This window comes from Taurulus bubalis (assembly GCF_910589615.1).
Source record: "Taurulus bubalis genome assembly, chromosome: 2".
Taxonomy (NCBI): domain Eukaryota; kingdom Metazoa; phylum Chordata; class Actinopteri; order Perciformes; family Cottidae; genus Taurulus; species Taurulus bubalis.
The window spans coordinates 42,047,555-42,075,452 of record NC_136590.1 but is presented as its reverse complement, the minus strand read 5'-3'; the positions used below and the strand labels follow the sequence as shown (position 1 = coordinate 42,075,452).

At 41.1% G+C, this 27,898-nt stretch overlaps 1 protein-coding gene across 1 annotated transcript; it reads left to right on the top strand.

Moving 5' to 3' along the window:
• Positions 1–194: 194 nt before the first annotated feature.
• On the top strand, positions 195–27,821 carry LOC306754017 (transmembrane protease serine 2-like; the record flags this gene model as incomplete). The annotated part of the gene is made up of 12 exons (XM_079237929.1): positions 195–206; positions 348–540; positions 2,277–2,393; positions 2,509–2,632; positions 3,133–3,246; positions 3,387–3,427; positions 3,754–3,922; positions 4,048–4,223; positions 4,318–4,413; positions 4,591–4,733; positions 4,805–4,957; positions 27,702–27,821. The coding sequence occupies 12 exons, from the start codon at positions 195–197 to the stop codon at positions 27,819–27,821; spliced, it is 1,458 nt and encodes a 485-aa protein (XP_079094055.1).
• Between the last annotated feature and the right edge of the window lie 77 nt (positions 27,822–27,898).

The window sequence follows — 27,898 nt, the reverse complement described above, 5'->3', positions numbered from 1 at the left end:
TTTTTTTGTTCCGTCTTGTGACCTGACATTCTAATGAGCAAGTTGCTCAATCGAATGGTTTTGTTTTCTGAAAGTTTCTGTAATTTATGCTACAGTTTAGTCGTACAGTAAGTCATGTGCACTTAATTTGTATTAAAATGTGTTATAACCTTTTCAAGGTCCGATAGCCTCCCTCCAGTGTAACCAGGGGCAATATGAACGATCAGGTAAATTCAATTTCACAGAAAGAGGCACAATCTCCCTTGTTTACATAGTTTACTCTTTATTTATGTGAGTAAATCTAGATCACCTTGTGTTATCTATAGATTATGTTTGTATTCTTTAAATCTATTTACCTCTATCTCCAGGCAAGCGGCTCCACCTATGACAACGCAGGGTTCCAGCATGAGGACGGGAGACCCCCTCCGACTGTCCCGCAGAATGGTCTGTACCCTTCCTTCCCACCAGCCACCCCCAGCTACGTTGGCGTGTCTCCCAAAACCATCAACACCCACACCACCGTGACGCCTGGAGCGCTGCGTAACATGGGACGAAAGACAGGTACAGTGACAGATGATTCATGCTGCGTCACAAGCCTTTTGTGAAGCGATACCGTGTGGAATAAAAAGGTGGGTCAAGTCAGCCAGAAGGCAAATATCCAGAACAAAAACATCTCATTTAATCATTAACTTATTTGTATATATTCTGCAGAAACAGAAAGTCTGCCTTTCTTAAAGCTCGCCTATATGACTTTTAAAATAAAAAACAACATATTCTTCCTTTTCCAAATGAAAGGTTGAATTCATGAGCGATAAAACAAACTGCTGCAGACTTACTAACTACAGTCTTACTAACTTAGTCTTACTAACTCAGCTAAAGTGTATGAAAAGTCACATGGTCCAGCTTTAAACCAGTGTGGCTCTAGTTACTGAGATGTATACACTGAATTACCTCACAAAGGTGCATTTGTTAGAATAAAAGGAGGGTAAACTAGTAAATAGTTTGAGCGATAACGATGCTTCAAGCGCTTTGTCATCCCATTGGTGACGAGTGCCGTGCGCTGTGGGGCTGTGTGTAAGTGATCGGGATGGGGAAGGCAGCTGAACCTTATGGTTCACTCTTTAAACTAGAAGTGCACTCAGTGGAGTGCAAATCTAGAGTCTTCATCTCCCCTCCAAAGTCACTCACGGAGCCTGTGAGGAGTCAGCAGTCAACGACGCATCAAAACAGGCACAATAGGTTTTTCAAAAAGTATGAACCTTTGTATACCTTTCCATATTTAGGACCTCGAGAGGTCCTAAATATGCAAAGGTAAAAATATTCCCATCAGTCCAGCAGTATGTGGAATTAGCCGTGGACGGACAGAGCGATGCACACTCATACATCTCCCCACAGGCCTTCGACCCACCGACTATGTCTGCTTTATGTAAATGAAACAAGAATTTGTAGATAATCCACTGAAGTTTACATTCATAACTATGGCGAACATACTGTAGAATAGTAATGGGCTTAAATATAATGTACAGCTATAGGAGCAGAAAAATATCAAACACCAACCCCTGCTCTTCCAAAATGATGCTGTACCCTCTCTTCAGTTTATTAGGCTGCTAGGATTCCTTTGGTTTTCATCATGTTTATGAAGGTGTTATAGTTTTGAAGCATGAAGACATTTATGGAAAGTTATAGGACAATACAGTAAGATAAAATAAGATAATCCTTTATTAGTCCCGCAGTGGGGAAATTGCAGGATTACAGCAGCAGTGCACACAAGAGACATAGTAATGCAAATTAAGTAATATAAATAAACAGTAAAACACTAATAAAAACGGTAAAGAAGAATACAATAGCAATATTAAGTATACAGACGGAATAAAAACAAGTATATGAAAGTATTTAAATGTACAATATATTGCACCAGATAATGAACGTAATCAAAGTGGCCAAAAGTGATTAAAGTGTTAAAGTGTTGTAAGTGTTTATGGTCTACTGTGAGCTCAGCTTGTTATGCAGCCTGACAGCAGCGGGAAGGAAGGACTTTAGTTTTTGTATCTGCTAAACCTATTTACATTTTGAAGAGCATGCAATTTGTATTTGTGTCATAAGTTGCAGGGATGAAGAAATGTCCGTGGAAATACGTCCTGTGTGCATCCCTGTCTCTGCTTCTCGTCCTGACGGTTCTCGGCGTCTTGCTCTGGTACTTCTGTAAGTTCATTCACAAATGCTTTGTAGCCGCGTAGATACATCACATGTCATCGCACAAGTTTGGTTTCCTGTACGCTGTACACGTGTGTTTACAGTGTACTACCAGTGTTTTCTGGGGAAGGCGTGTGCAAGTGGTGGGAAGTGTTTGAGCCACTCCCAGTGGTGCAACGGTGTGAAGGACTGTCCTAACGGAGAGGATGAATATCAGTGCTGTGAGACATTACCACACACACACACACACACATACTGTACATACATACATACATACATTCGGTCAGTCAGTGAACGTCATGGCGGCTAAATAGCGGCGTCTTCTCTGCTTCACAGTCCGCCTCCACGGGACCAACTTCATGCTGGAGGTTTACTCATCAGGAAAATGGCTGCCGGTGTGTGCTGAAAACTGGGACAACTACGACGGGAGAGATGTGTGTGAGCAGATGGGGTACAAGAGGTGATGACACGCCCCCGTTCTGCAGAGACTAACTGCCGCACAACACGTACTACATACATTGCAACTGGTGTCTTTGAATTTCCACGCTAAAACTATTTGTCGGCTGTCTGTGTCACACGAAGCTAAAAATTACCATTGAAAAACAAAATGATTTTAAGAATAATAATAATGACTCTATATGACCTACTTAAGTAAACGACTTGCTTGTCAACGGTCGGACCCTCCTGCAGTACGATGAGGTTTTCTAAAGGGACTCTGGTGCTACACAAATTGAAAGTTCCTCACAGCAGCTTTCAAGAATGAAATTCCTTGATTCAATGAAAATAAAAATAAAAAATAAAAGGAAAAACATTGTGTAGATTAACATATTTTTTTATAGCTGCAGTCTGGGAGTAACTTCCGTCATGTCAACATTGCTAAACATCTAAACTGTGATATCTAAACTCTTTTATTAAAGTGTGTTGATCTTCCCTCGCTGATCCCATGTTTCCGTCCCACAGTCCGGATCTTTATCCCTCCTCCCAAATCAGTGTAGATTCTTCGGCCTCGAAGGGATACATGAAGCTGAAGTCTGGAAGTTACTATGGAAATATACTTTCCCAGCTCGTGTACAGGTACAACACCCCACACTAAGTATTGACCCGAGACGCAGTATAAACTGACTCTGTCTTATTCCACATGGTGTAAATGTAGAACTCCTAAATAAGTGTTTTTTTGTCTTGAATATCAATTTCTGTCATCCTTTCCTTTGCAGCCAAAAGTGCTTTGTCAGAGCAGTCAAGCTTCAATGTGTTGGTAAGATATTGCTTTACCTCGGAAATAACTAAGATAAGAAAAGATAATCCTTTATTAGTCCTGCAGTGGGGAGATTACAGCAGCATTGCTCACAAGTGAATAAAAGATAGAAAATCAAGTAATGTAAATAAACAGTAAAGAAGATTATTAAATATACAGACTGAATAAAAAAAAAAGTACTTAAACGTATTGCACGTGTTGGATACAGTTCTGAAAATGAGATTTAGCCATCCAGACGGTGGTGCTTCCTCTGAAAATATAAAGTTATATATTTCTATATATATACATATATATATATTATATAAATCAAGCTTTCCCCTGTTCAGAATGCGGAGTGAGTTCAGCACCCTCCAGTGCTCGTATTGTGGGTGGTACGCAGGCAGCCAACGGGGCGTGGCCTTGGCAGGTCAGTCTCCAGATCGACGGTCGACACGTTTGCGGAGGCTCCATCATCAGCCCTGACTGGATCCTATCGGCCGCACACTGCTTCCAAAAGTGAGTGCCTTTTCTTTACGTTATGGCCCTTCATATCATTTTGTTGTTCATATTTTTTTTACTGTCTTGCGGTAGACATTCAGAAAATAATTTTCCCCACCTCTGACTACTTGAACTCTGGGCAGGAACTCCTCCTATCCTGGAGTTTGGACGGTGCGGTTAGGCGACGTGAGCTTGATCCAGATGAGCTACAACTATGACAGAAGAGTCAACAAAATTATCCGTCATGGAAAGTACAACACGCGAACTAACGACTATGACGTTGCTCTCCTGAAGCTCAATTCGTCTCTGAGATTCACAAGTATGTATTTGCAATCAAAAGGTACATTTCATCATTTGAATGATCATTTCTTCATTGGTCACGGCAAGAAATGTAAGACATGTTTATGTCTCAGGTAGGGTGAAGCCAGTGTGTCTCCCCAACAGCGGCGTGGACTTCTCTGCTGGACGTCATGCCTGGATCACAGGATGGGGAGCACTACAATCATCTGGTGTGTATATGTTCCAACTTCCCATAAGCACTTTCTGAACTTTTCATTCCTCCTCTGTAAATTATTTGTCCAAAAAGTTTCAGGGTTTAAGGCTGAACGGCCCAGTCAGGGATCACATGCTTTTAACATTCTTGACTGAGCTAACTGCGGGTGTGGTAATCATTGATATTCTCTCAGGAAGGTCCCCGGACAGACTAAATCAGGCCCAGGTGACCGTCTACAGCAGAGAGACCTGTAACAGCCCTCAGGTGTTGGATGGACGAATCACTAACTCCATGATCTGTGCCGGCGAGCTGCAGGGAGGAGTCGACACATGTCAGGTCAGTCTGCGTTCGTTCTCTCCATCGCCCAGACACACACACACACTGACCTGAGATATCGTCTCCTGCAGGGTGACAGCGGAGGGCCCCTGGTGGTCAAGGATGGAGGTTTATGGTGGCTGGCAGGGGACACTAGCTGGGGGTTCGGATGTGCTGCGAGAAACAAGCCAGGAGTCTACGGCAATGTCTCCTACTTTATCAACTGGGTCTATGAACAAATGCAGGTACGGTATGCTTATGCAATAGATAAGTAATTCTCTGTATTCTGTACGAATGGGATTAGAATTGCTCAAATGCATTGTTGCTTTTGAGTAATTAACTCAATTTGGTGCCTCGCGGTTTCCTCCGCCAAACCAGTCAAGTTGCAGCTCTCGTCCGTCCAAAATCCATCCATCATTTGAACCTTTTCAACATTTGTGTGAAATCGTCAAAATGAACATATGCATTCTTGAGTTATGGCCACAAATGTGTTATGTGAGGTCACAAACCTCCAAATGAGTTCATCCTTGAGTCCAGGTTGATGTTTGTTTGTCAGATGTAATGAAATTCCCTCAGGGCGTTCCTTAGATATCACGAGAACGGGACGGATTTGAGGTCACATTGACCTTTGACCTCCAACATCGAATCAATTTATCCCAGGTGTGAAACTAATGCAGAAGTGTCTTAAACCTGCATTATGTATCATGTCCAGCAGGGGGCGACTCCTCTGCTGGATTGTACACATTAGTTCATGGTCTCAATCTATAGTTTCAAGTCTTCTTCAATGATGATGTTAATTTAGTAAATTATGGACCATAAAGCAGGGTATGCTTTAGGGCGGGGCTACTGTGATTGACAGGTCGGGAGTCAGCTGTGTTTTGCGTCTTAGAACTTCCACAGAGTATTTTCAGTTTCATGAAAGTTAATCGAACCTTCCGGTCACCTCAGAATGTCTTATCAAGCGTTCAGTTGAATTTAGCTCCGCCCTCTTGTGTCACTTCTCTGTTGCAAAAAAACAAGATGGCGACGACAAAATCCCAAACTAGAGGCTTCAAAACTATAGTCCACAAACTCATGGGTGACGTTACGATCCTTGACTTAAAGTGGAACTTTGGGACAATTTTGATGAAAAATTCAGGGATATTCCATTCATTATTCTAGTCAACAAGTTCATTGTTTTGATTCTATTTTTTTTATCTCCACAGAATGAGTGAACCCGAAGACGACCCTCTTTCTCTCTCTTCCTCGATCACACACCTTGCACTTTAAATCTGAAGCTCCGGGGAACTTATTGATCAGGAAGATTTTCGTAAAACAAAACCAAACGGCTGTCTAAACAATGATGTATCATTTCATTATTTTTATAAACTTATTAGTACACATGTAATGTTTGTATTTGAACAAATAAATCAAGCTATTTATTTGTTTTAATAAAACTAATTTTGCTCAAAGAGCAGAGTTTCAGTTTGATGTTGTGTGACAAATGTCCTGTAGACAGAAGTGGAGAACAGAACTCACACTCAACGCTACTCTACACACATCCAAATATTTTTCTGCAAGAAGATTAAAAGAATATGTTTTTTTCATGAATATTTGCATTTCATCGTGTCTCCACAGTGAACGGAGAATCCCAAAGCTGAGTAAATCTTTGATGAATTGAAATAAATTAAACAACAGCAAAACTATACAAAAAAATTGTGTGGAATTTGTGTGGAATTTTCATCATTATAATCCCGTCCTCCATTACCGTGGTAGAGAAAGTGTTTAAAATGGTAGGATTGGCAAGTGAGCATGCAACTTGATCAATGAGAGGCATGCGAGAAGTTTTATTCCAGAGTTGGAGGTAACACAGGGAGAGTCATTTGATATACAAAGCATCCTTTTGTGGAGGAAGGGCCCCTTTTTAAACGCTGCTTTAATCCGTGCTTTGCCTGTTGGCTCTCACCTCAGCACTGTGCCGTCTGCTGAGGAAGAACAAACTCTCACACTCTTAGAACATTGTACCCGGATGTAGTTCACTTCTTGTCTGCGTCATGTTTACAACTAAATGACACTTAATGCCTTGTGCTTCACTACAGTAGGTCACTGTGTCATTGACAATAAACATGTGATGCTTCATTCAAGGTTATCTGCTGACACACTTTGGAGACAAGATTATCCTCAAACTATTTCCTCATTCTGCTTTCAGTAAAGCCCTTTATGTCAATTACTATGTATTTTTGACAATGCACTTTTAGACTTCAAATACCTTTTGCTTACTTGATTTTCCATGTTTTCAATCATGCTGTGTTTGTTCTTCTATCTTATTGCTTTTTATCTCTTCATTATTGTGAAACCCGGTCAAGGACGTCATTTCTAGGTGATGTATGAGTCTGGTTAAACTTTTACTAAAGAATGGGGCATGAAAACTATGGTCTCCCCATAGTTTTCATGTTGAAGTCCTTGAGCAAGACCCTGAACCAAGAGCATATGACGACGTAATAGAGTTGAAGTTTGTTGTTTTTTTTTATGTTTTTTTGTTTTTAAGTTGAAAACTTTGGAGCCATTTGGGGTCTATGGCAGATATTGCTATTACAAACTGTATAATTCACTTCTTCATTTACTCATAATCAGTAACATATAGACTGATATTTACACATACTGAACACACAACTCACATTGTACTCTTTTATTATAACACCAACATTATTCAAATAGCCCTAGTGGTTGCAGAGATATACCTTTTTTAGTTTGGGTATGCAATTTTCGAGGCATAAAAATATTTTTTTATTTTTTAAAGTAACGATTGTGTTACTTTTGTAACTGTGAATGTTTTCTGCAAATAGGAAGTTTGATGTCAAAAAGATATCTTGCAAAACACAGTACTACAGATGTCTGGTGTTTTTGTTTATTGAATTCAATGCCAAACCATCCAAGTTGTAAAAAAAACAGTGAGCAGATGGTGACAGCTTCGTGTGTGAGAGAAATGAGTGAGATGAGCTTCCAAACTCACCGGCACGGAGGAAGCAGTCGATGACTGTTTCTTCAAGAGGAGGAGAACACCAGCTGGAATGGGCTTCCTCGGACTGATTTGCACCCCCAGCTGCCCCAAAACTGCCAAAGAAAAAACAATTGTAGTTTCACAAATTGCTCAACATCCTTCAGAAAACGGCAACATATAATTGTGTATTGTTAAATGAACATTATGAATACATTTATTCTGAAAAAAACATTTGTCTTTTCTTGGGTTTCCATCATACACTGAACTGGTTTACATGCAGTTGTTTGAGCTCTCAGGGTGACTGTAGTCTCAAGCGGTAGTACTCGTAAATCGCCAGCAGAAGGCGCTGTTGCTACGTGGCCTCAGAATGTAAACAGTGAGCAGTTCAGCGCGCGCGATCTAAACTGACGGCGCGAGCAGCCGGGGGGAAGGCCGGAAATGCAGCTATGGTCAAACTAAAACAGGACTTTTACACGTACTCAGGTGAGCTTGCAGGTGACTTCAACTGTCTGCCGTGTTATAAAAATGTTTCTGGCTTTATTTTCGTTGCTTTATGTCAGTATCCTGTGCTTTTATTTGGCAAAGTTATTGAGAATGAATATTGGTAAGCTAGTAAACGGGCCTGTTGTTGTGTTAACATTAGCTGAAGCTCAGCCCTCATTGTCTATTCATTGAAAAATTATAATGTGGTGGTGTAGTTACATTTACTCAAGTAATTTCCACTTGTGCTTTACTTGAGTCTTTCCATTGTATGCTACTTTATAGCTACTTAAACTCCACCACATTTTAGAGGCAAATATTGTCACATTTTTAACTTGCAACATTTCTTTAACAGTTTAGCTAGTTACTTGTGAACGTGCAGATTTACAGTAGATTCATAATACAAAATACAAATCAATTAGTTATGTGTTGCAGTATTATTGACTCAACAAAAAACTAACTTTGTCAACTGCAACATTAAAGTGATGAACACATTGATGAATCAATCATTATAATACAGTGATTTCATACATGTGATTCTGAAATGGGGCATTCTGCATAACAAGTGCTTTTACTACTTCATTAGTATTTTTTGCTAATACATTTTTTACTTGCGATCAGTGAGCAAACAGGCATGATAAATACTCAACTATGTGGCCTGTAGTTTAATTGGGACCAGTATTGTAGTGTTATGTGTGCATTTTTGCGTCGTAACTGTTTAATGGCAACAATTCCAAAAAGTCTTGGATTGGTTTGTCCTCTCAGGTGAGCTCGCTAAGGCAGATCAGGAGCTCAGGGAGTCTCCAGGGTCACAGCGATGACACCAACAGGTGGGTTTAAATGCCTTTCACTCTTAGTATTTTCACTGCTACTTTAAGTGAAGAGATCTGAGTACTTCTTCCACCACTGCGAGCTGATTGGACCTCTTTCTTGGTTCACTAGGACACCTTCTGTAAATGGAATTGGGCCAAATCTCTGTAGTAGTGAAGTGAATGGTATTCAAACCTCAAGCAGCTAGTAAATCCCTTTTTTGTCCATGCCTCCATTGCCTGGACATGAGCTTTAATCAAGCAAGCAGGTAAGAACACCTTTTCAAGCTGTGTATGAGTCACAGAAAAAGCATCAAACTGAAACTTGGTTTTCACATCAATTAAACTTGTGACTTCAATCTCGACATGTTTGGACGAGCCAGCCAAGAGGAAGATCCAGGCAGACAAACCCAAGATCAGCGTCGGGGACTGAAAGGAATCTTAGAGCGGTTGCAGGATGAAGTGACCCAGGTACCTGTAGTTTATATATAGTTGTAGTGGGTTGTCTTTATTTTGTCTGTTCACAAGTATTGAGCAAATACTGTGGATCAATATCTTTATTGTGGAAAGCTAACCAGCAAGACGTTAACAGTCTGAAGCCAATGTTTCCATCCGTTTTCCAGTCTGAAATAGCTTGACAACTTGGATTGCCGTAACATTTTGTACAGAGATTCATGGCACTCAGAGGATGAATACTATTACTGTGATAGAAAATCAGTGGGAGACACGATACTGCAAGACGTGAAAGAGACGGGTGCTTTGTTCTGAAAACCTCATGAAATCCGGTATTGTAGTTTGGTCAACAGTTGAAAGACATTTATGGAGTGACAAGTTCCATCTTCAGATTACAGCTATAATAATTAACTTTGCTGCATTAAAATGTCTAAAAACCACTAGACCTATGTTACATATGTTGTTGAGAACATCCCATTATATTGACATACATTTTCAAACCTAGAGAAATCCCTAATTTTAACCACGGTAACTGTCTGTTTCATTTGGTCACCTGTCAACCATGTCATGCGTCAGCCATGTTGTTTGTCTGCTAGAAGCTGTCATTAATTCACGTTTTATTCCATTCTTTAGATCCTGGTTGTTTTTAACTATATATTTTAACCAGAGGACATTTTTAGTCATCAGACGTCTGGATCTTAAGTTATCAGAGACACAAGCTGATCAAACATTAGCTGCATCTCGGCTCGGTACGTCCTGTGTCCTGTGGTCAGTTATTAGTACGATAGAGGCAATTCTTTAAGTTTTGTCACACTTAAGTGCAGGTCAGGATGGACTTGATTTTCTGTTCCTGACAACTTATGGTTGTTATATACAGTATATGGTTATCAACCCTCAGGAGGGCGCCAAAGTTCACAGGGGTTGCACCGGGATTTGTCTAAAATTAAACACTTGGGCTTCAAGGCAAAAATAGTAGGAACCGCAGCTCTAACTGGTAGCGAACACCTTAATTAAAGGACATTCGTTCAACTTTTAGTAAAGCAAAAAAAGTTGCCAGTACATGAAGTGCCATTTAGAAGGACTACCATACATATGTAAAGTTGAGTAGAGATTTGTACTAAATGCTGAGCGTTTCTAAAGCGTTTTCATGCGTTTCTACACGTTTATTGAGCGAGTAGGATCACGGATCCATTTCCTGGACAGGTTGTTAGTTGGTATCAGCAGCTGCCACCAGGTGTCAGTGTTGCTATGCGTACGGCACGGCTTGATCCAATCAGACGATGATGATGTCTGCCGAAGTGAACACAGAGGGATCTACTTTTGTGGTCGCATGAGCAGCACTCCAACTGTTTGGTATTTGTCTGATCTTGAAGTCTGGCTTTTCTTCTGTCTGGTAAATATGTGCTGTGTGAGGAGGAAGGTGCTCCATTTAAATGAAGCAATGCAAAGAGAGTTGCTGGTCGAAACTCTTAAAAGTTGAGCTGAGGGTAGGGCTGCAGCTATCGATTTCTTTAGTAAATGAGTATTTTACCAATTGTTCTATTAATGACTCAAGTACAAGGATAATAAATACTTTTGCTTTATTAAGGAACAATAGTAACTATACAAAACAGATTTTTTATTTTTTTATCTACATTTTTATTGCTTAAATCGCATACTAAACTTATTATTTGCATAAAAACACACAATTCAAATGATTGTGTTCACATTTAAATATTTGCTTTGACTAAAATAACAAAAATACATTTGGATTTTATTTTATATTTGCACGGTATTTTGCAGGGTACTGTGATTCCGTAAGACCATAAATAATTGCTGTAAATTACTTTTGCAAAAATACACTGAGGGGACACAAATGACCTGGAGAATGTTTTTCATAAGCAAAAGGTACTGAATGCTGTTTCTCATATGCAAAGTGTTCGGTTTTCCACACGTTCCCTTCTTCTCCTCTCCTCTCTCTCCTCTTTGATCTCTCTCCATCAGCTCGCCTGTCTAATCACTGCTCATGGAGGTTGGCTCACTAAATGGCAGATGCTCAAACCCAGAGTCTGCATCTGCTACCTGTTTGTACCAATTAACAGGCCTGTGATACCGCTCTGACACCTCTTCAATGGGTTAACAGATGCCACAATTAGCCACTCATTTGAATAGCTGCCTGCTTAGCGAGAGGACCCTTGGTGCATCATCTCCAACTGCGGGGCCCGCCTTTCATCTATTTGCCTTTTTTCTTGCTGCCTCGCAAACGAGGCACGGAGAAGCCGGGGAACCCCGGTGTGTTGAGCAAACAGTCTTTTCACCAGATCCCCAAATTAGCTCTCCAGACTCACTGTTGCAGCTGAAGGGGTAGCTGCAGAGTTGCATGGCAAAATGCACTACAGACATGAAAGGGCTGTGCCCAGTGGTCCTGCATGTGATCACATTTGGCTCTCGTCTGGCGTGCTGTGCTTCTGCTGGTGGGAACATGTTCTGTCTATTGGCATGAGGTCCCCGGCTCAGGAGACGATACTAAATCTGTGTTCCAGGAAGCTTCGCGCAAGAGCTGCTGCAGCAGTCCTCTTGATCGGTGAAATCACTTCTGTAACGTTGATCTTTTTCATGGCCCCCCATCGCCTGCTTACTAGAGTAACGCAGACAAAAGAACAAGATCAAGTCTTCTTCAGCATTGTTTGTTTCTGACACAGTTTCACTGAAACCTTCGTGGTTTTTCACACACAGTGGATGTGGAAAAGAAGCAAACTCAAAGCCTGCACAGATCCTTGATTGTTGTTTTTTCTTTTTACAGTTGCGACTGGTTGATTGGTAGCAGTGAGCAGGGTGTCCGTATTGTCGGCGGCAAAATAGACATGAAACTAATCAGGAAGCTGAGAGTGGTCCTGGGATGAGTGCAACCATTACAGCTGCGCTCGTTTAGGACTATAAGTGCCCCCTTGTAGAACCATAGTGTCTCCATATGTATCTGAGAATTATGAAACACTTAAGGTCTGGCACATAAAACAACCTAATAATCACAACTGTCAGTAATTATATATATATATATATATATATATATATATATATATATATATATATATATGTATATATATATATATATATATATATATATATATATATTTGATATTTTGTCTGCATATTGTGATTTGTAAGTGATTTTGATCATTTTTAGATTGTTCAAAGATTCATCTCCAGAAATGCTTGAAGAGAAGCTTTCCCATTTCAGCAGATAAACGTGAAATCAGTGAAAGAAATGAAGCTCAGTTTGCACGACGGCATCAAGTAACAACAGCGCAGGGAGACTTTAATGAAGGTTTTAAAGTCATGTAAATGTTTTACATTTTGACATTGGCTCATAAACAAGAACATTTCAAATTCCTATAAAATAACTTTAGCTCTATTTATATTTTAATGAATTGGTGTCTTCAGGTTTAATAGGAATATCAGGAAGTAATGTGGTCAGCTAAAACTCAACCGTGTCTAGTTTTTATAATTGTTCTCGATTGTCCTCAAATTTCAAATGTATGAAAAGAATACTGCAACTTTGACAGACTTGGAGCACTTTTCAATCACGTCTTTTTTTCTCATAAAATTGTCAACGTGCAGGTGGAATCTCACAGCTCCTATAGAGCAGGGATAAGATTGCAGTATACTCATTTAAAATGCACTGAGTAGGTTCAGTATATATATATATATATATATATATATATATATATATATATATATATATAGGGACAGTGGACATGTATGTATGTATGTATGCAATTAGTGGATTCATTCATTAATCTACAGAAAAATATAAATTTCTTTAATAAAACAAAACAGTTTTCAGAAGCCGCTGTGGGAAGTTATAAATGTATTCTATATTTTCAGACATTTTATATAATAACTATAACAACGTCCATGTTAAAGTGTTCAGCCTAAATAAATATCCTTAGTTAAAAGCCGGAGTGCTGTTGTGAAAAGCAGCCATTTATTGAAGAGGAAACGGTGTTGACGTTAAGTATGAACCACGGTGGGTGACGGGTAACAACAAAATGACAGCACTGTTACTGTGAGCTAAGTGCTAATCTTGGGAGGGGGAAGAAACTGAATTCTCAGAGGATATTTAAGTAAAAAAAAAGAGGCTTACTGGTGTGGTTCTGCCCTAGTTCTCACCAACACTATGTCAGTGTGAGAAAGTGAGATTTGTGTGTTCGTGTAATTGTACGCACGCATGCAGGATGGTGATACGAGTGTGTGTTCGTGCACGTCTAAGCCTCAGACCGTGCATGCGCACTCACAAGCTGCGGTGTGTGTGTGTGTGTGTGTGTGTGTTTGTGCGCGTGAGAGCGAGCATTTACTGTAATCCTGCTTGCGTGTGCGTGGATCAAAACCACATGTGTCATTTTTCGCACAAAGAGTATGATCAATGCAACGTTCTTCAGCAGCCAATGAGGAGAGAGCCCTTGTTACCGGGCAGTACTATGTTTATTCCCCCCCCCACCCCTGTTCTTTCGTGAGGTCGATGTCACGCGTCAAGCCTCATAGACTCTCAGATCAGCATGAGTCTTTACGACACACCAGGGTCCTGCGGTTGTGATGAACATCAGCACTCTCACTGGTTTTGTAGGTCAACCAGTATTGAGCTACGGGTGCAGCCCAGCTCACAACACATGTACTTGTGTGCACGGCTTTTATATGCAGAGCAAAGGTCATGTAGTAAGCACTATTCTCTAAAGTCCAGGACAGGTACAGGAGTTGGTGAAGGAACATTTCCATAGATTCTTTTTTTTTTTTTTTTTACAATAATCTGCAAGTCTAATTTCTAAATTCTGATTTTACTTGAGGATTATCGTTTCTCCACCTTTGTCGGACAACGTCATATCATAATATGTCTTTAAAGGAGAAAAAATACATCAATACTTCCTGAAAGGTGTTATTAGTTTTTGGTTAATATTGTTGAATAGCCGGGTCCTCGCCCCTCGGTGTCCGCCGTGTTGCACCACCATGTTTCTACAGTGGCCCAGAATGGACAAACCAAACACAATTCGTCACGCTTGTGAAACTGCGGGACCGTGAGCTACAGAATACAAAACTGCTTAAACGTAAAGTAGCGCTGTTATGGGGAGGATGGCCTCTGAGCGAGGCGAGCGGTTTGGCTCTGTGGTTCTTTAAAGGGGGCCGTGGGCAGAGGGGTGTTCAGCTGGTTGCAGCCTCACTAGATGCCTCCAAATCCTACACACTGTCTCTTTAAGTAAAAGCATGTAGCTTACAGTATTAGCACACGTACTTATATCACCGATGCGTTACTGTAATGTGCAAACAGAATTCAAATTTTATTGCTGCTTGAACAAAAGTTTGTTTCAACTATTTTATTTACTCTTGGCTGATTTAATCTATGACAGTGCGTCACATTTTATAAGATGATCATGTCTTTTGTTGGACTCAAACAACAAGTTGAATAGTTAATTAACAAAAATGTTCTATTCTTAACATCAGTAATCACAAAAATGTGCTGACCACAGCTTCTCAAATGCTTTTCTCTGTTTTGTATCATTGTTAATTGAATATATTTGTGTTCAAATTAATTTCATATTTCATTTTTTCGAGTTAACTGTTGAATTATCGTTTGGTGCCGGGTATGTAATCTTACTATTACATACTATTTAGTCTACTATTGTGACAATCAGCCTTTAAAACCACAACATGTGTGATATTGCAATCTTTATGTATTTAAAACTCGTGAATTTCCAAAATACTGGACCTCAGTGTCCCCAATGGCAGTAGATGTATACGGCGCTGGCTTTGGGAACTGTCACTATTTTCTAACATTTTATGATCGAAGAAAATCATTAACCGATCTGTCAATAATGAACTTAACAGTTAGTTGAAGTCCTAATGTTTTGCATGTATAAAACAAAAAGATGTCCTCCAAACTAAACAGCAACATGTAAGTTCAATAAAGAGAATGGAAGTATAAAATAGCATAAAATGGAATTACAGCAGTAAAGGATAAGAACCGCAAAATGTATTTGATGACTGCAATATGCAGTAGTGAAAAGGAATTAACATAAATCACAGAGAGCATAACAAACCCGAGCCAATGCCACGGCCTTCAGTTAGTCTTTTTAATTGTCAGTCCAGTTAGACGGCGCTTGTCAAATAAGACGGACACAAAATGAATAACGGGACGTGTGACCAAACTGATTGCTTGCATCAATCTTCCAATCAGCAGCCCTGCTTTTTGATATACAATTGTTAAGAAAAATCCCAAGTGCTTAATGCTAAACATATTTTATGTAACACGAAAAACAATACATTCACAGTTATAAGGTTTCAAATATGGACCCAATGTAAGGAAACTAACACACATGCAGCCTGATTTCCTCAGTCAGTCTTGACATTGCAGGAATGATATTGTGTGTGTCCTCCCTGACCACATGGTGGCATCCGTCCTCACTGACTCCATGACTTCAGCACCACGGATGAGCTGAAGGGAGAGAAATCCTCTTTACTGGAAGGGTTAAACTCTAATCTTAACAATCTCTTTTCACCCTTCATGTGAAAACCATATGGCAATAACAATAAGGCTAAAACATCTGTCTCAACCCCTCAGACAAGTAAACAAGAGGAACAACAAAAGGATTTACATATAAGCCAGCTAGTTTACAATAACCTGATTATACATGGACAATGTCTTCTTTACTGAACATAAATACATGTATTTTGTCCACATAAAGCGTCGGCTTTATTTGTGGTTCTCCATGGTGGTGAACCTGTCCTATGAAATATTAAAGGAAGCCTTTAATTCTCAGGTGAGGTATTTGAACCGATACCGTCTTTGCAGAGTTAAATGTCCGTGTCCCCAGTGTTCCTTTTTGGTTGGTCAGTGTAGGTTTGCTGTTGACAATTTTGTATTTAGGTCAGTGTGGCCCCCTTAGGGTCTGACAAACCACTTTCTCCCTGACTCCCCATGATTGACACGTTTTCTTATGGCAAATGAAGTCCTGCTCCTCCGGTTTTAAATTCTTGATGAGTAACATGTTATAAAATACAACACTAAACGCTGCTGTTGGTGCACTCTTCATTTAGATATCACTGAATACCATTTAGTCGTCCCCTGGACAGCATTGGTAGTATTACTAATAATACTGATGATTCTATTTGAATTATCTGACGGTCTATCTGTGCATTGCATTGCATGTATCGCTTTATTCTCTGACTTTTAATCCCATCACTCCGTCATGTACTACAAACAGACATATGTCCCCTCTGGGTCTTGAAGATGTTGTTTTGCATAGACTGCACCACGTGACTCAGCCAGCCGAGATGGCTACCTGTTGTCCTCTGTGCTGCCTCTCATCATCACCACTCCTAGACAGTGTGGTAATAATCAACAGCCGGGCAAAAAACAGAATTACCAGGACATCCTCTAAGAACATAATGCCTGTCTTAGACACTGGGCATCTGTTGGCATTTCCTCGCGATATGCTGGATGCGGGGGGAGGGTGAGGGTGAGGTGAGGATGAGGATGAGGAAGGGAGGGAGGGAGGGAGCTTCAGGCAGGGATTAAGGGGGAGCTGAGAAGGGGGTGAAGAGAAGGAGAAGAGATGACCTGACCACATGCTCCATCCGTAAAGCGCTTTTCTTCTGCGCTGGCCCCAAGCCCTGGACAGCAAGTCCAGGTCAAACCCAGAGCCCCTACCGGGCGATGCCCCATGCTGCACTCAACAGCCATTGTGATCTGCAGGTCTGCCCAATCGGCCTCTCTAGTCCGATTGATTCAGTTTGTGGAGGGTCTCGGGAAGTCTGCAGCTTAATTCTAAAGCGCTAAAGCATTGTCTTGAATTTGAAAACATGACGGTCAAAGATTAACCCAAAAGCAACAAAACATACTTTAATTACAGACTACACCAACGTGCAGCAGTTTTAGGATTATTTACAGTTTATTCTTGTTTGATCATTTTCAGATGGGTTGCCCTTAACGTTGACTTTCTTTCGAGATTGTTTATCAGAGTGCAGTCCAGAGTGCATTCTTCTGATTTCTTGCCATCGGACTTTTTACATGTTTCTACACAGAAAAATACACATTAAATCTGTTTGGGCGTTCAACAGTGGGCTCTTGGGTTGCTGCCATGACAGCCACCGACGACCCGATGACCACAACTTGTAGCATCCACCTCCTCAATAGAGTGTGGATAATCGACCGTGTTTGGACATCTATATGCAAATGATGTTCAGGTGTAAAAATAATGATGGACCTGTGGGTATGTGACGCTTATCAGCTGTTGCTTCACCTTATGTTAACTGTGTCTAGTTCGGGTTGGTTCAAATTGTCTGTGAAGTTCGGTTCAGGGCTCGGTTGCTACTCTCTTGGACTGGTTTGGCTCGGACAGAAATAGGACCCATTGAGATGCCACATCCCCAACGTTCTCCCGGGATGCATGAGAAATTCTTCTGGAGGTGCTGCGCCTCACACAACGCATTACATTTACAACTTCTTTGGCTTCTAGCTGAGTATAATATGACAAAGAACAGCTAATTAGATGATTGTTGAGAGACAGCAGCATTGAACGTCACCAGAATCGGGCTAAAACTTAGGAAAGCTGTTGCCTTGGGATCAATTAGTTAGTTGTTTTCCTTCCACTGACTGGTGCATTCAGCTCTCACTGCAGCATTTGACCCCCCCCCCTCTTTCAACTACTGTGAAACTGCCCAGAGAGTACAATGTTTTGCGCAAGGTGACTTCCAACTCCTGACAGGCTTTCTGTCGAGTAAACGTTGAAGATGCCCCGGGGCAGAGTGCCAGCACCGAGGCCAGATGGGAGCCACAGTCTATACCTGCCGCCCCCTCCTCCCTCTTCCCTCCTCCCTCCCTCCACCCTGTGCCAGTCCCCTGACACCCCCTTCTGCCATCTGTGCCGACCTGCCCCTAGCTGTCAACAGTTCAAGAGCGGGTGGCGGCGTCTCCCGCCTGTGCGTGGCAGCCGACAACACAGCTGTGCAGATGTTACCGGTTAAAAAAAAAAGATGGTGGCGACAGCGAGGCCTAACATCTGTGCTCCCTGTGGGAACAACAGAGCAGCACTTTGCGAGGAAGCCGGGCGCTGTGATACGGTGTCAGTGAGCTGACGGACGTGGTTCTAAACGTCCTGTGTAGAGTCATCGGCTCGTAAAGGCCTCGGAAAAACCCCTGCGCAGACGCACAACAGTGCCGTCACGGCATAATACTTTGTCAGTCCCATAAATATGTTCTGGGGATTAAATCCAGATTAAGACGCTGTAAACTAAACAGATTTACATCAACTAAGTAGATCACAGGGATGATACTGAAAACACCCATATCATAGATTACACAACTCATAATCCAAATATCATTATGTTCCTTAAATCTGCATCCCTTGTAGGTTTACAAAAATAAAAATAAAAATGTATCTTCAGTGGCATTATAAAGATATGTTAGTGAACGTGAAGCTGCTCTCACTCCTCCGCTGTTTTCCTGTCACTGGATGCTCTCCCCCACTTCACCTCCTGCATGCTGCTTGATGCAGTCTGTGGCATGTGTCAGGTATTCCCTTCATTACCACCCTGCTGCTAGCTCTCACACACACACACACACACACACACACACACACACACACACACACACACACACACACACACACACACACACACACACATAGATGCACAATGCGTGTGAGGGAGAGAGAGAAAACAGAAGGCAAAATGAATAAAAGGACTTCATACATTTTTATGACCGCACCGATAAGGTCAGTCATGTGCTGTGGTTACTAAGCAACACTGCTACCCCATGTTGGACAGTTACGGACCAGAAGAGTCCGACTCAAATATGTTTACTATTGCTTTGTAAATGATAGTCAACCAGCCTCTCGCTTCCCAGATATATCTTGTCAGTGTAGTAGCAGTCTCATGAAGATGAGCACAAACATAAACTCATTCCAAACCTATATTGCACCCACTTATGGAAATACATCTTTACAGCTAAATGTCTCCAAATGATCCAGTGATTTCATAGATAGATTAGATTACATTTCATTTAGCTGACCCTTTTATCCAAAGCGACTTACAATAAGTGCAATCAACCATGAGTACAAACTCAGAACAACAAGAATCAAGAAAGTACAATTTCTTCAAGAGATTTAAACTACAAAGTGCTACAAAGTATTCGAGTGCTACTAAAGTGCTACTAAAGTGCTACTACGGTGCGACTTTCTTTATCCAAGGTGTAGTCGAAGAAGATGTGTTTTTAGTTTGCGGCGGAATGGCACTAGCAGGTAGACCTGCCAGATGTAAAAGTTCATCAAGCTAGACAAGCAGCATCAAACATTTTCTAAAATCAGTGCAAGTCATAGTCCAATGTGGCTCACGTAGTGTAAATGTTGTATAATATTAGGTGGGACCATAACGATTTTCCTTTTGGTAATCATATAGAAAACATTTGCAATGTGTGATGGAAATGATTACATTTAGGTCCATATTTCATACATACACATTGGCCATATTGCTCCATTGATATGGCCAACACGTTTATTTGCTTCTCTCTGCAGCGCCATCAAGAGTAACTGACTTTTTAAATAGCTCACAAACAATGCCATGTAATGTTTAATGAATACAGAGTAGCTGAAAGTTAACTGTTCTCCTTTCTTTCTTAATACTTACTGGATCCCGACAGTATGCAAATGTATTTATTTATTTAAATAAAGCATCTTCATATTGATTAAACTCTAAAAAAATCCAAGTTTGAATCATAATTGCCTAAACAGAGACTTCTTAATGTGTTTTGCCTTCAATTTTCTGCTAAGATTTGTTCTCTACTCGGCAGGACGCAACCTCACAGCTGACTGCGCTTACACATATTCATATAGACAGACATGTGGGGGCGGGGCTGATGGGACGAATAGGCACGTTGCTCTTTCATGCAGTGGTCGCAAAATGTACACGCATAGTGAATCGCAACTTAATCAAAACAATTTTATTAGAATAATATTAAACTAGTAAATTTCCCTGTAAAAATCTCAGTCATTGCTTTTTGAAAACTGTCCATTCATCTCTACCCATTAAAGTTCACTTCCATAGTTCCAGTTTTTGTGGATTAACACACCAAATGATATTAACCGGAGAGGAATGTCCTGTATGTACAAACATGGAATTTTATGAATAAGTGCCTTAATAAATACACCCGTTGCCAGTTGTGAATTTTGCTACTTAACTTCCTTGAAATCATAGAATTACCTCTGGATGACCCTGCTATCTACTCAATCAGGACCGGACATGAGTGCATTGAGCCAACAGATGCAAAGTAGTCAATGAGTGTGATCAATGTATAGATCCACTAAGGTTGGCCATCAAGGAGCTCTGCACTGTCCATTCAATTGGTCACTGCCTTACAAGGCAAGGTGATTATGGAAACCAATGAGGGAGAATGGGGGTTTGTTAAACTAGGGTTCTACCAGACGTTTAGTTAGTTCTCTATTCCTGAAAAACAACAGCCATGCATATTTGGACTACTGTAGCTAACATATAAGGAAAAATAGGTATAAGTCCTTGCGTTTGTTTGTGTTGTAGTCTAATGCCATGGTAGCCAACCTTAGGGTCTGAAATGTGAAGCCGGTGTGGAAGTGCCTTAAATTAGCATTCTTCCTAATGACCAGCACTCCTTAGGTTGCAAATAGAAGTCAGATTGTATAGAAGTCTATGAGAAAATTACTCTACTTCTCCCTTGATTTATTCCCTCAGTAAACATGAGTTAACATGTATAGTTTTAAGTCTTCTTAAATACAGCATGTTGTTCATTTAGTAAATTCTGGTCCATTTAGAGTAAAACAGATCATAAAGCATGGTATGCTTTAGGGCGGGGCTACTGTGATTGACAGGTTGTTACAATCATAATTAATCTTTTTACCGAGAGACATCCCAGCATTAAAAGATTTCCATTTAAGTCTGATGCTCCAGTGAACAGGTTGGCAACTGTTAAGTCTATATCCAAAGACTTTATGACCAGTCAAGCTTGACGTTTGTAAGAAATGAGCAAACTGCTTCAAATTTCTGCTCCAGCAAACATAATACAAGACAGACTGTACTAAATAGTCTCAAGCTTCAATCATAACTTGATTATGAATTAAGTTATGATTGCATTTAAAATTCCATTTTAACTATGAATAATATTTTACAGAAACATGACACGCAAATACCACATTCCACCTTCTCTGGAAGATATACGTATTTGATGTATGATATAAGAAATCATATTAAATTAACATGTTTTTAACTCAAATATTCTGCTTCAATCCATATTTGGTGCCATTCAGCCTTTCAAAAACAAAGTTTTCGCTGCGGTCAAAAACACAAATGGAGGCACGCACCTGTATTAACAGGGCGGTCTATCAGCAAATGAAAATACCTTAACCTCAGATATACTGTATATACCGCTGCAGATGTGTCTTTTTCTTGATTTGGACGAACATCAACAGATCGATGATATCAACTGTTGAAGTATCCGAGGCTGAATCCGTTTTTGTGTGTAACCTTCAGTGGAAAGCGTATGGCACATATCTTATTTTCAAGCAGACGCAGCACTTTCCACCCTCTAATGGCACGGTATTACTCTCAAAGGGGAACACTATTTCCACATTTCTTTATTCCTCGAGACATGTGGACTCATTAAACTTGAATTGTGACTTTGTCTCCCGTTCCGTTCAGAGTTTATGGGCAGAGAGCAGGATTCAAAGATGATCTAATGAAATGAGCATATCAAGATGTACGTTAGACTTCTGTTCTCCATTTCTACCTCGTAATGTGGTTTGAATTATTCAGTAGCCGGACGCGGGCAACAAAGCTCCCTTATTTCTTAAGAGTCACAGATTGAGATTTTTTAAGACCTTATTATATAAATATATATATATGCATTTTTTTTTTTTTTATTGGGTTGTTTGAATATTATCAAAATGTAGAGTATTTAGTTAATAAGAGCCATAAAAGATTCCCTTGGGGTATTCGGCTCTTTGTAGTTAAGATTAATGGCTATGATTATAATGTACATACATTAGGTTGTAAATGAGCTGCTACAAACCTTGAATCTCATGGAATAATTGAAATAAACAGGAGAACATTAATGCACAAATAGCTTGACTGAACATTATTTTGAAACTGCTGAATATAAAATTTTAAATTGAGAATATAAACCTCTCAAGATGCCCTCCATGACGAGCAGCTACACAGCTTCGTTCTCTATTCATTACAACTGTAATGGAGTTCCCAAACTTGACAAGCGTTTGCCACAATGTGTGCTGTGTGTGTGTGTGTGTGTGTGTGTGTGTGTGTGTGTGTGTTTTTTTTAAGGTCTTGCTCTGGTCTCAGTGTTTAATAATGAGCACAGACTTCCTGTTGTAATCATATGTAAACGTTCACCCTTTGGGCTTTGTTTGTAACTCATCAAAACCCCTCAGTGCCTGGAGCACATTGGACAAGTGTTAGCTGTGAAAACTAAACAAAACTGTCAACACAAACAAAGCATTATTTCTTTACATTTATTGCAGATCAGTGGGGGGAGCATAGTAGCAGCTGTTAATGCCGGTTGGCAGCGCTCCCTCTCCCTGGTGTTGTGTTTCATTTGCTACAATCGGTGGAAAATGGAAATTGGGCTGAAAGTTCAAGCTTATAACCACAAAAAGCAAGAAGGCCAAGAAACCGCAACTTGTTCTGTCCGTCTGTCTGTTGATCTCCTCACCCATTAATTCCGCCATATTAATTTCACAGCACAGGCGCCCCAGGCTGGTTTCTTTCAGCGTTCGTAGGTATATCTAACTGAGTTTCCTGTGAAGACAGAGGTTTATTTCGGAAAGACCGTATGCATGCATTGAGCGGAAATTGAAAACGTGCTGCTGTCTTTCTTTGCTATCTTCTCCTAAGATATACATGAGGATACATAGAACACACTATTGCTCTGCTGTTATGTTTTTATTTTAGTTTTCATAGCTCTTGGATTCTTTTCCAGCAAGATACAGCCCTGACCTTCTTTATTCTATATTTCTCTATCTGGATGTCAATGTCTGCGGCTTGGTCCACCACATTGCTCCAAACTGAAACATTCCTATAATCAGGTGGCTTGGTGCGACGTTCATCAGTTCCTGATGATGTATCCTAGGTGATCCTGTCACTTATCCTCCAGCACCTCTGTGAGGTTGACGTGTGGTTCACGTTCATCAAACCTCAAGACGAATTGTAATACGTGAGTTACTAGGTCCAAAAAGAATCTGTCCAAGGCTTTAGTTTATGGCCAAATACCTGCAAAACTATTAGCGTTCCCATCAGCCCCAGCTGTACTTCGTGCTAATAAGAAAATCTTAGAACGCTAACACACTAAACTATGATGGTGGACAATATACAGCTTTGTGTAAAGAATACACACCTGTAGTCAGCAGTGGAAAATAACATTTGACACTACACTTGCTAAACATCACTGTCACTGTGAGCAACATTAGCATGTAGCAACAACAGAAATACATTTCCCCACACAACAGCGGGTAACATGACATGTATTCTCAGTAAACCGCAGTGTGGAGCATCATAACTGCATCATAAACACCTTCACCATCTTACTGTATATTGTAATACTTTACTTAATCCTCCTGTCATGTTCGTTTCTTATGTACAGCAATGATGTTCAATGTGATCTGGTGCGTGTTGAATCATCCAAAAGTTCTCAGAAACCCCAAAATCCTAATAAATATAGTTTGTACCTCATCACCAACACCATTAATAACAATTCAATCAGTTTTTAGTGGAATGGAGTTATTCACCCGTCCATAGATCAGAGTTCAATTAGGCTAACTCGCTCGTTTTAATGAAAAATACATGTTCAAACTATTTTTTAGGTACATTGGGAAAACCTAGATATAAATTGCATTAGTCTACCATAACATATATTTTTTCCTAAATTTTATTTTTATTTTGAAATTTTATTTTTTTCATGGGCTGATGTAGATAAATAGAGATGAGACACCTCTGCTGTTCAGGCTCATATTGACCCGCTCACTTAAAATCAAGCCGAATGAGTCATTGGGATTTATATTGAAAGTAAACTTTATTTATGTTTATTTATAGTGTTAAGAAATCTGAATTGACCTCAAGATGGTCTTCATCTTCAGACACTTACTCCTCTATTTCACTGTCGTGATCAAGGATGTGCTCCAGAGCCTCCAGGGCCGTCATCCTTTTGTTTCTGTTGCTCATGCTGTCTACAGGAAGCTGCTGAGTTGTATGTATCTGCAGACTGTAAAGTTGGTAGAACTCCTGAGCAACCCCTTTGTATGTTTCACCTCCCCTGCTGAGTGTGGGCGGAGTTTTACCGCGGGAAAAAAAAAGGTTCCCGTCAAAATAGTATCTGTATTTCTCTCACAGGTGGGGTAGTAAGTCTGAGATTGGGATGAAATGTGTGTCACTCTCAGTCAGTGTCTCAGTCGGTCTATTAGAAATCCTATCGTACCATATTTATTAGGCGAGACATGAAAGAAACCCTTACATTAGTGTTCCCGGTCCAATAAAGATGAAAGTGAAGCAGGATAGAGATGGTTCCCATAACAAACACCTTTTTTTTTGTTTGAAGTTTGAAATGTGTACAACTGTGTGTGTGTGTGTGTGTGTGTGTGTGTGTGTGTGTGTGTGTGTGTGTGTGTGTGTGTGTTTACGTTGATTACACCAACTAAGGCAAGCAGAAGAAGTTTCATACAGAAAAAGTACTTTAAAATATGTTTCCTAGATGTTCAAACTTGAAAACATTCACAGAGTTGTCATTTCTCTTTTAAAATGTATTTTGCATGCAGCAGTTTAAAAGTACATTCAACTTTTCTTTTTTTCAGCGAAGCACACTCCTTTATCAGAGCAAAAACAGAAGCAGGTTTTACTGTTTAAATAACAGAAGGGTTTAAAGAGGATAATACCTTTTTGATTTGATCATAACCTCACAACATATCATGGAGTTAAAGCGGGATTAGAGGAATAGGGATTGAGCTCTTTATGACCATGCAGAGCAGTGATTTTAATCCAATCTCTGCCCAAACATTGAAGAGAATCATTAACCATATGGCTGAGTGATTGGACACAACAAGACCAAAGAAATAAATAGCCAATGAATCAACAAGACTGGTGAGGAAATGGGTCAGTGCCAAGTTAATCGTGTGTGTGTGTGTGTGTGTGTTTTGCCAACAGCACAAAGCAGCGACTGTGTGTCTGTTGTAAATAGGTTACATTTACTTATTTGGATTTCGTTCCGTTCTCATGTTGTGGCACTTAAATATGATTATCTGAGTTTTGCTGTTTAGTTTTAGTAACTTTTCTTCACTTCCATTTTGGAATGAAAAATAGACGATGCAAATATGGCGATCCAAGAGTACATGACATGAAAAGAAAAGGACTTCCTGCAGACAGTCTGATTCGGTGCAACTGCAAGCAAAATGTGTTTATGGTTTCTAATATTAATTAAAAAAGGTTGTGGGGTGCTGTGAGTGCCACGCTGCTGACCAGTGCTGTACAGCGGCGAGTAGAGGAGGGCGAGGCGTGAACATTACAAATTCAACAAAAAATAAATAAAAACGTTGTATTGAATGTGTGTATTGGGGGTGGGAATCCCACCGCCTTGGTTTGGAATGGTTGGCCTCGGCGATAATGATCTGTTTTATTTCGGGGATGCCTGGCTGGAAGCGCCACGCAGGGCCCCAGACAGGCGGTGACAGGTTCCTGTATTCCTGGTGCAGAGCTTGCTCGTGTGCGGGGTCTGTGATGTGGACGCTAAGTCTAAGAGACAGACACTGCATCTGGGCGTGAGGGCGGGGGCGGGAGGGGGTGAATCCCGGCTCGCCCAGATACTGTATCTGAACATAAATGGGCCATGCTAAGATTCAAACCGTCACATGGCAGTGGATGTCGCCGCAGTAACAAAATCATTTCAAAATTCAGCACAAAAAGCCATTGTGACTTTGTTATCCCAACACTGTTGGAAAAAAACACCACATGGATTTCTGAGCTCAATTCAAAAATGTATTGCATGCATGCTCCACTCACATTTCTTTCAATAATCATGAAAGAAATCTGCAGGTTTAATGCTACATTTTAATACGGAGGTCACACCTCATTTCAAATGAGATGTATTGACACTGTTAAGTCTCCAGCGCGGGGGGGTGCTTTAGTTTTCACATATTAATCCGCTGCCTCCTCCTGTGTGGCTTGAATGGGGGGGCTGTGGATGTCTGACATGGCCGCTGTTTGATGCCCCCTGGTGCATTGGGGGGGTCGCTGCTTATAGTTGTCAAGGTCAATTAATAAATGCAGGCGAGAGGCTGTCAGGAGTCCCCCCCTGAAATGCCCCCAGGGCTCATAAATTATCCAGAAACACACATTAAAAGACAGGATCTGATCTCCTCCAATTAAGATAATTTAGCATTTCTTTTCCCCTCACCAAATGCTTACACCGTTTCCAGTCAGGTGTAGCCTACATCCCTCCCTCCCTCCCTCCTTCTCCGTCCCTCCCTCTCCCTCCCTCCCTCAGCATCCATCCTCCAGCTCGCTACAACAGCACCAGCAAACCACAGAAGGATGTCCTGCATGGGCTAATTCTCTCCTGCTTATGTTCATGCACACTTCCCCTCCTCTCTCTCTCTCTCTCTCTCGAGTGGGACACCTTGATCCTCCACCTCAGTGTTAAAACAATAGAGAGTTCTTCTATTTTGTGTGTGTCTCTAAACGCTCCTTCAGAGGCTCAGCTGTGCGCCCCCTCAACCCCCCCACCCCTGCACCTTTAAGGCAATGGAGAGGGAGACAATCGGCTGCGGAGAAGGAGGCAAGGGTTTATTCCACGGCGCTCTGAGGCAGGGCAGGTTGTAAGCGCGCGGACCAGTGTGCGCAGTTTGTGTGTGCGGCTGCGGGGGGAAGATGCGTGTGCTTGTTGCTCGCCGGACGGAGAGAGGCGGCGAAGAGAGAATGAGTTCCCAGCGCAGCTAACAATCAACTCCACGCGCTTTTTAATCCTCGAGAAGAAGAAGAAGAAAAAAATCCAACTTTTACGCATTTTCTCCCCCCCCACCGCCCCACATACCTGAGATGACATGCGCGGCCGTTTTCCGTGCATAGACTTCTAATTTATTTATTTATTATTTATTGATTTGTTTTCCGATTTTGGAGCTTTTTTTTTTTTTTTTTCTTCTTCTTTTAATTGTTTAACCGTGGAGTTGCGTGCGCGCAGAGGCAGTTTGTCCTATGCGTCTCCTGCCTCTGACTCAGCAGCAGCAGCAGCAGCAGCGGCGGCGGCACAGCAGCTCACCTGGACCGGAGCGCACCGAGCCGAGCTCCCCCATGATCCACGCAGAGCCGCGCTCCGACACGGGGAGACGGCTGCACTGAGGCCCGGCGCGGTGCGGGGCGTCCACGAGACACGGGGACACGCGCAGCTTGTGGATCATACAGCGGCTCCCGCCGTA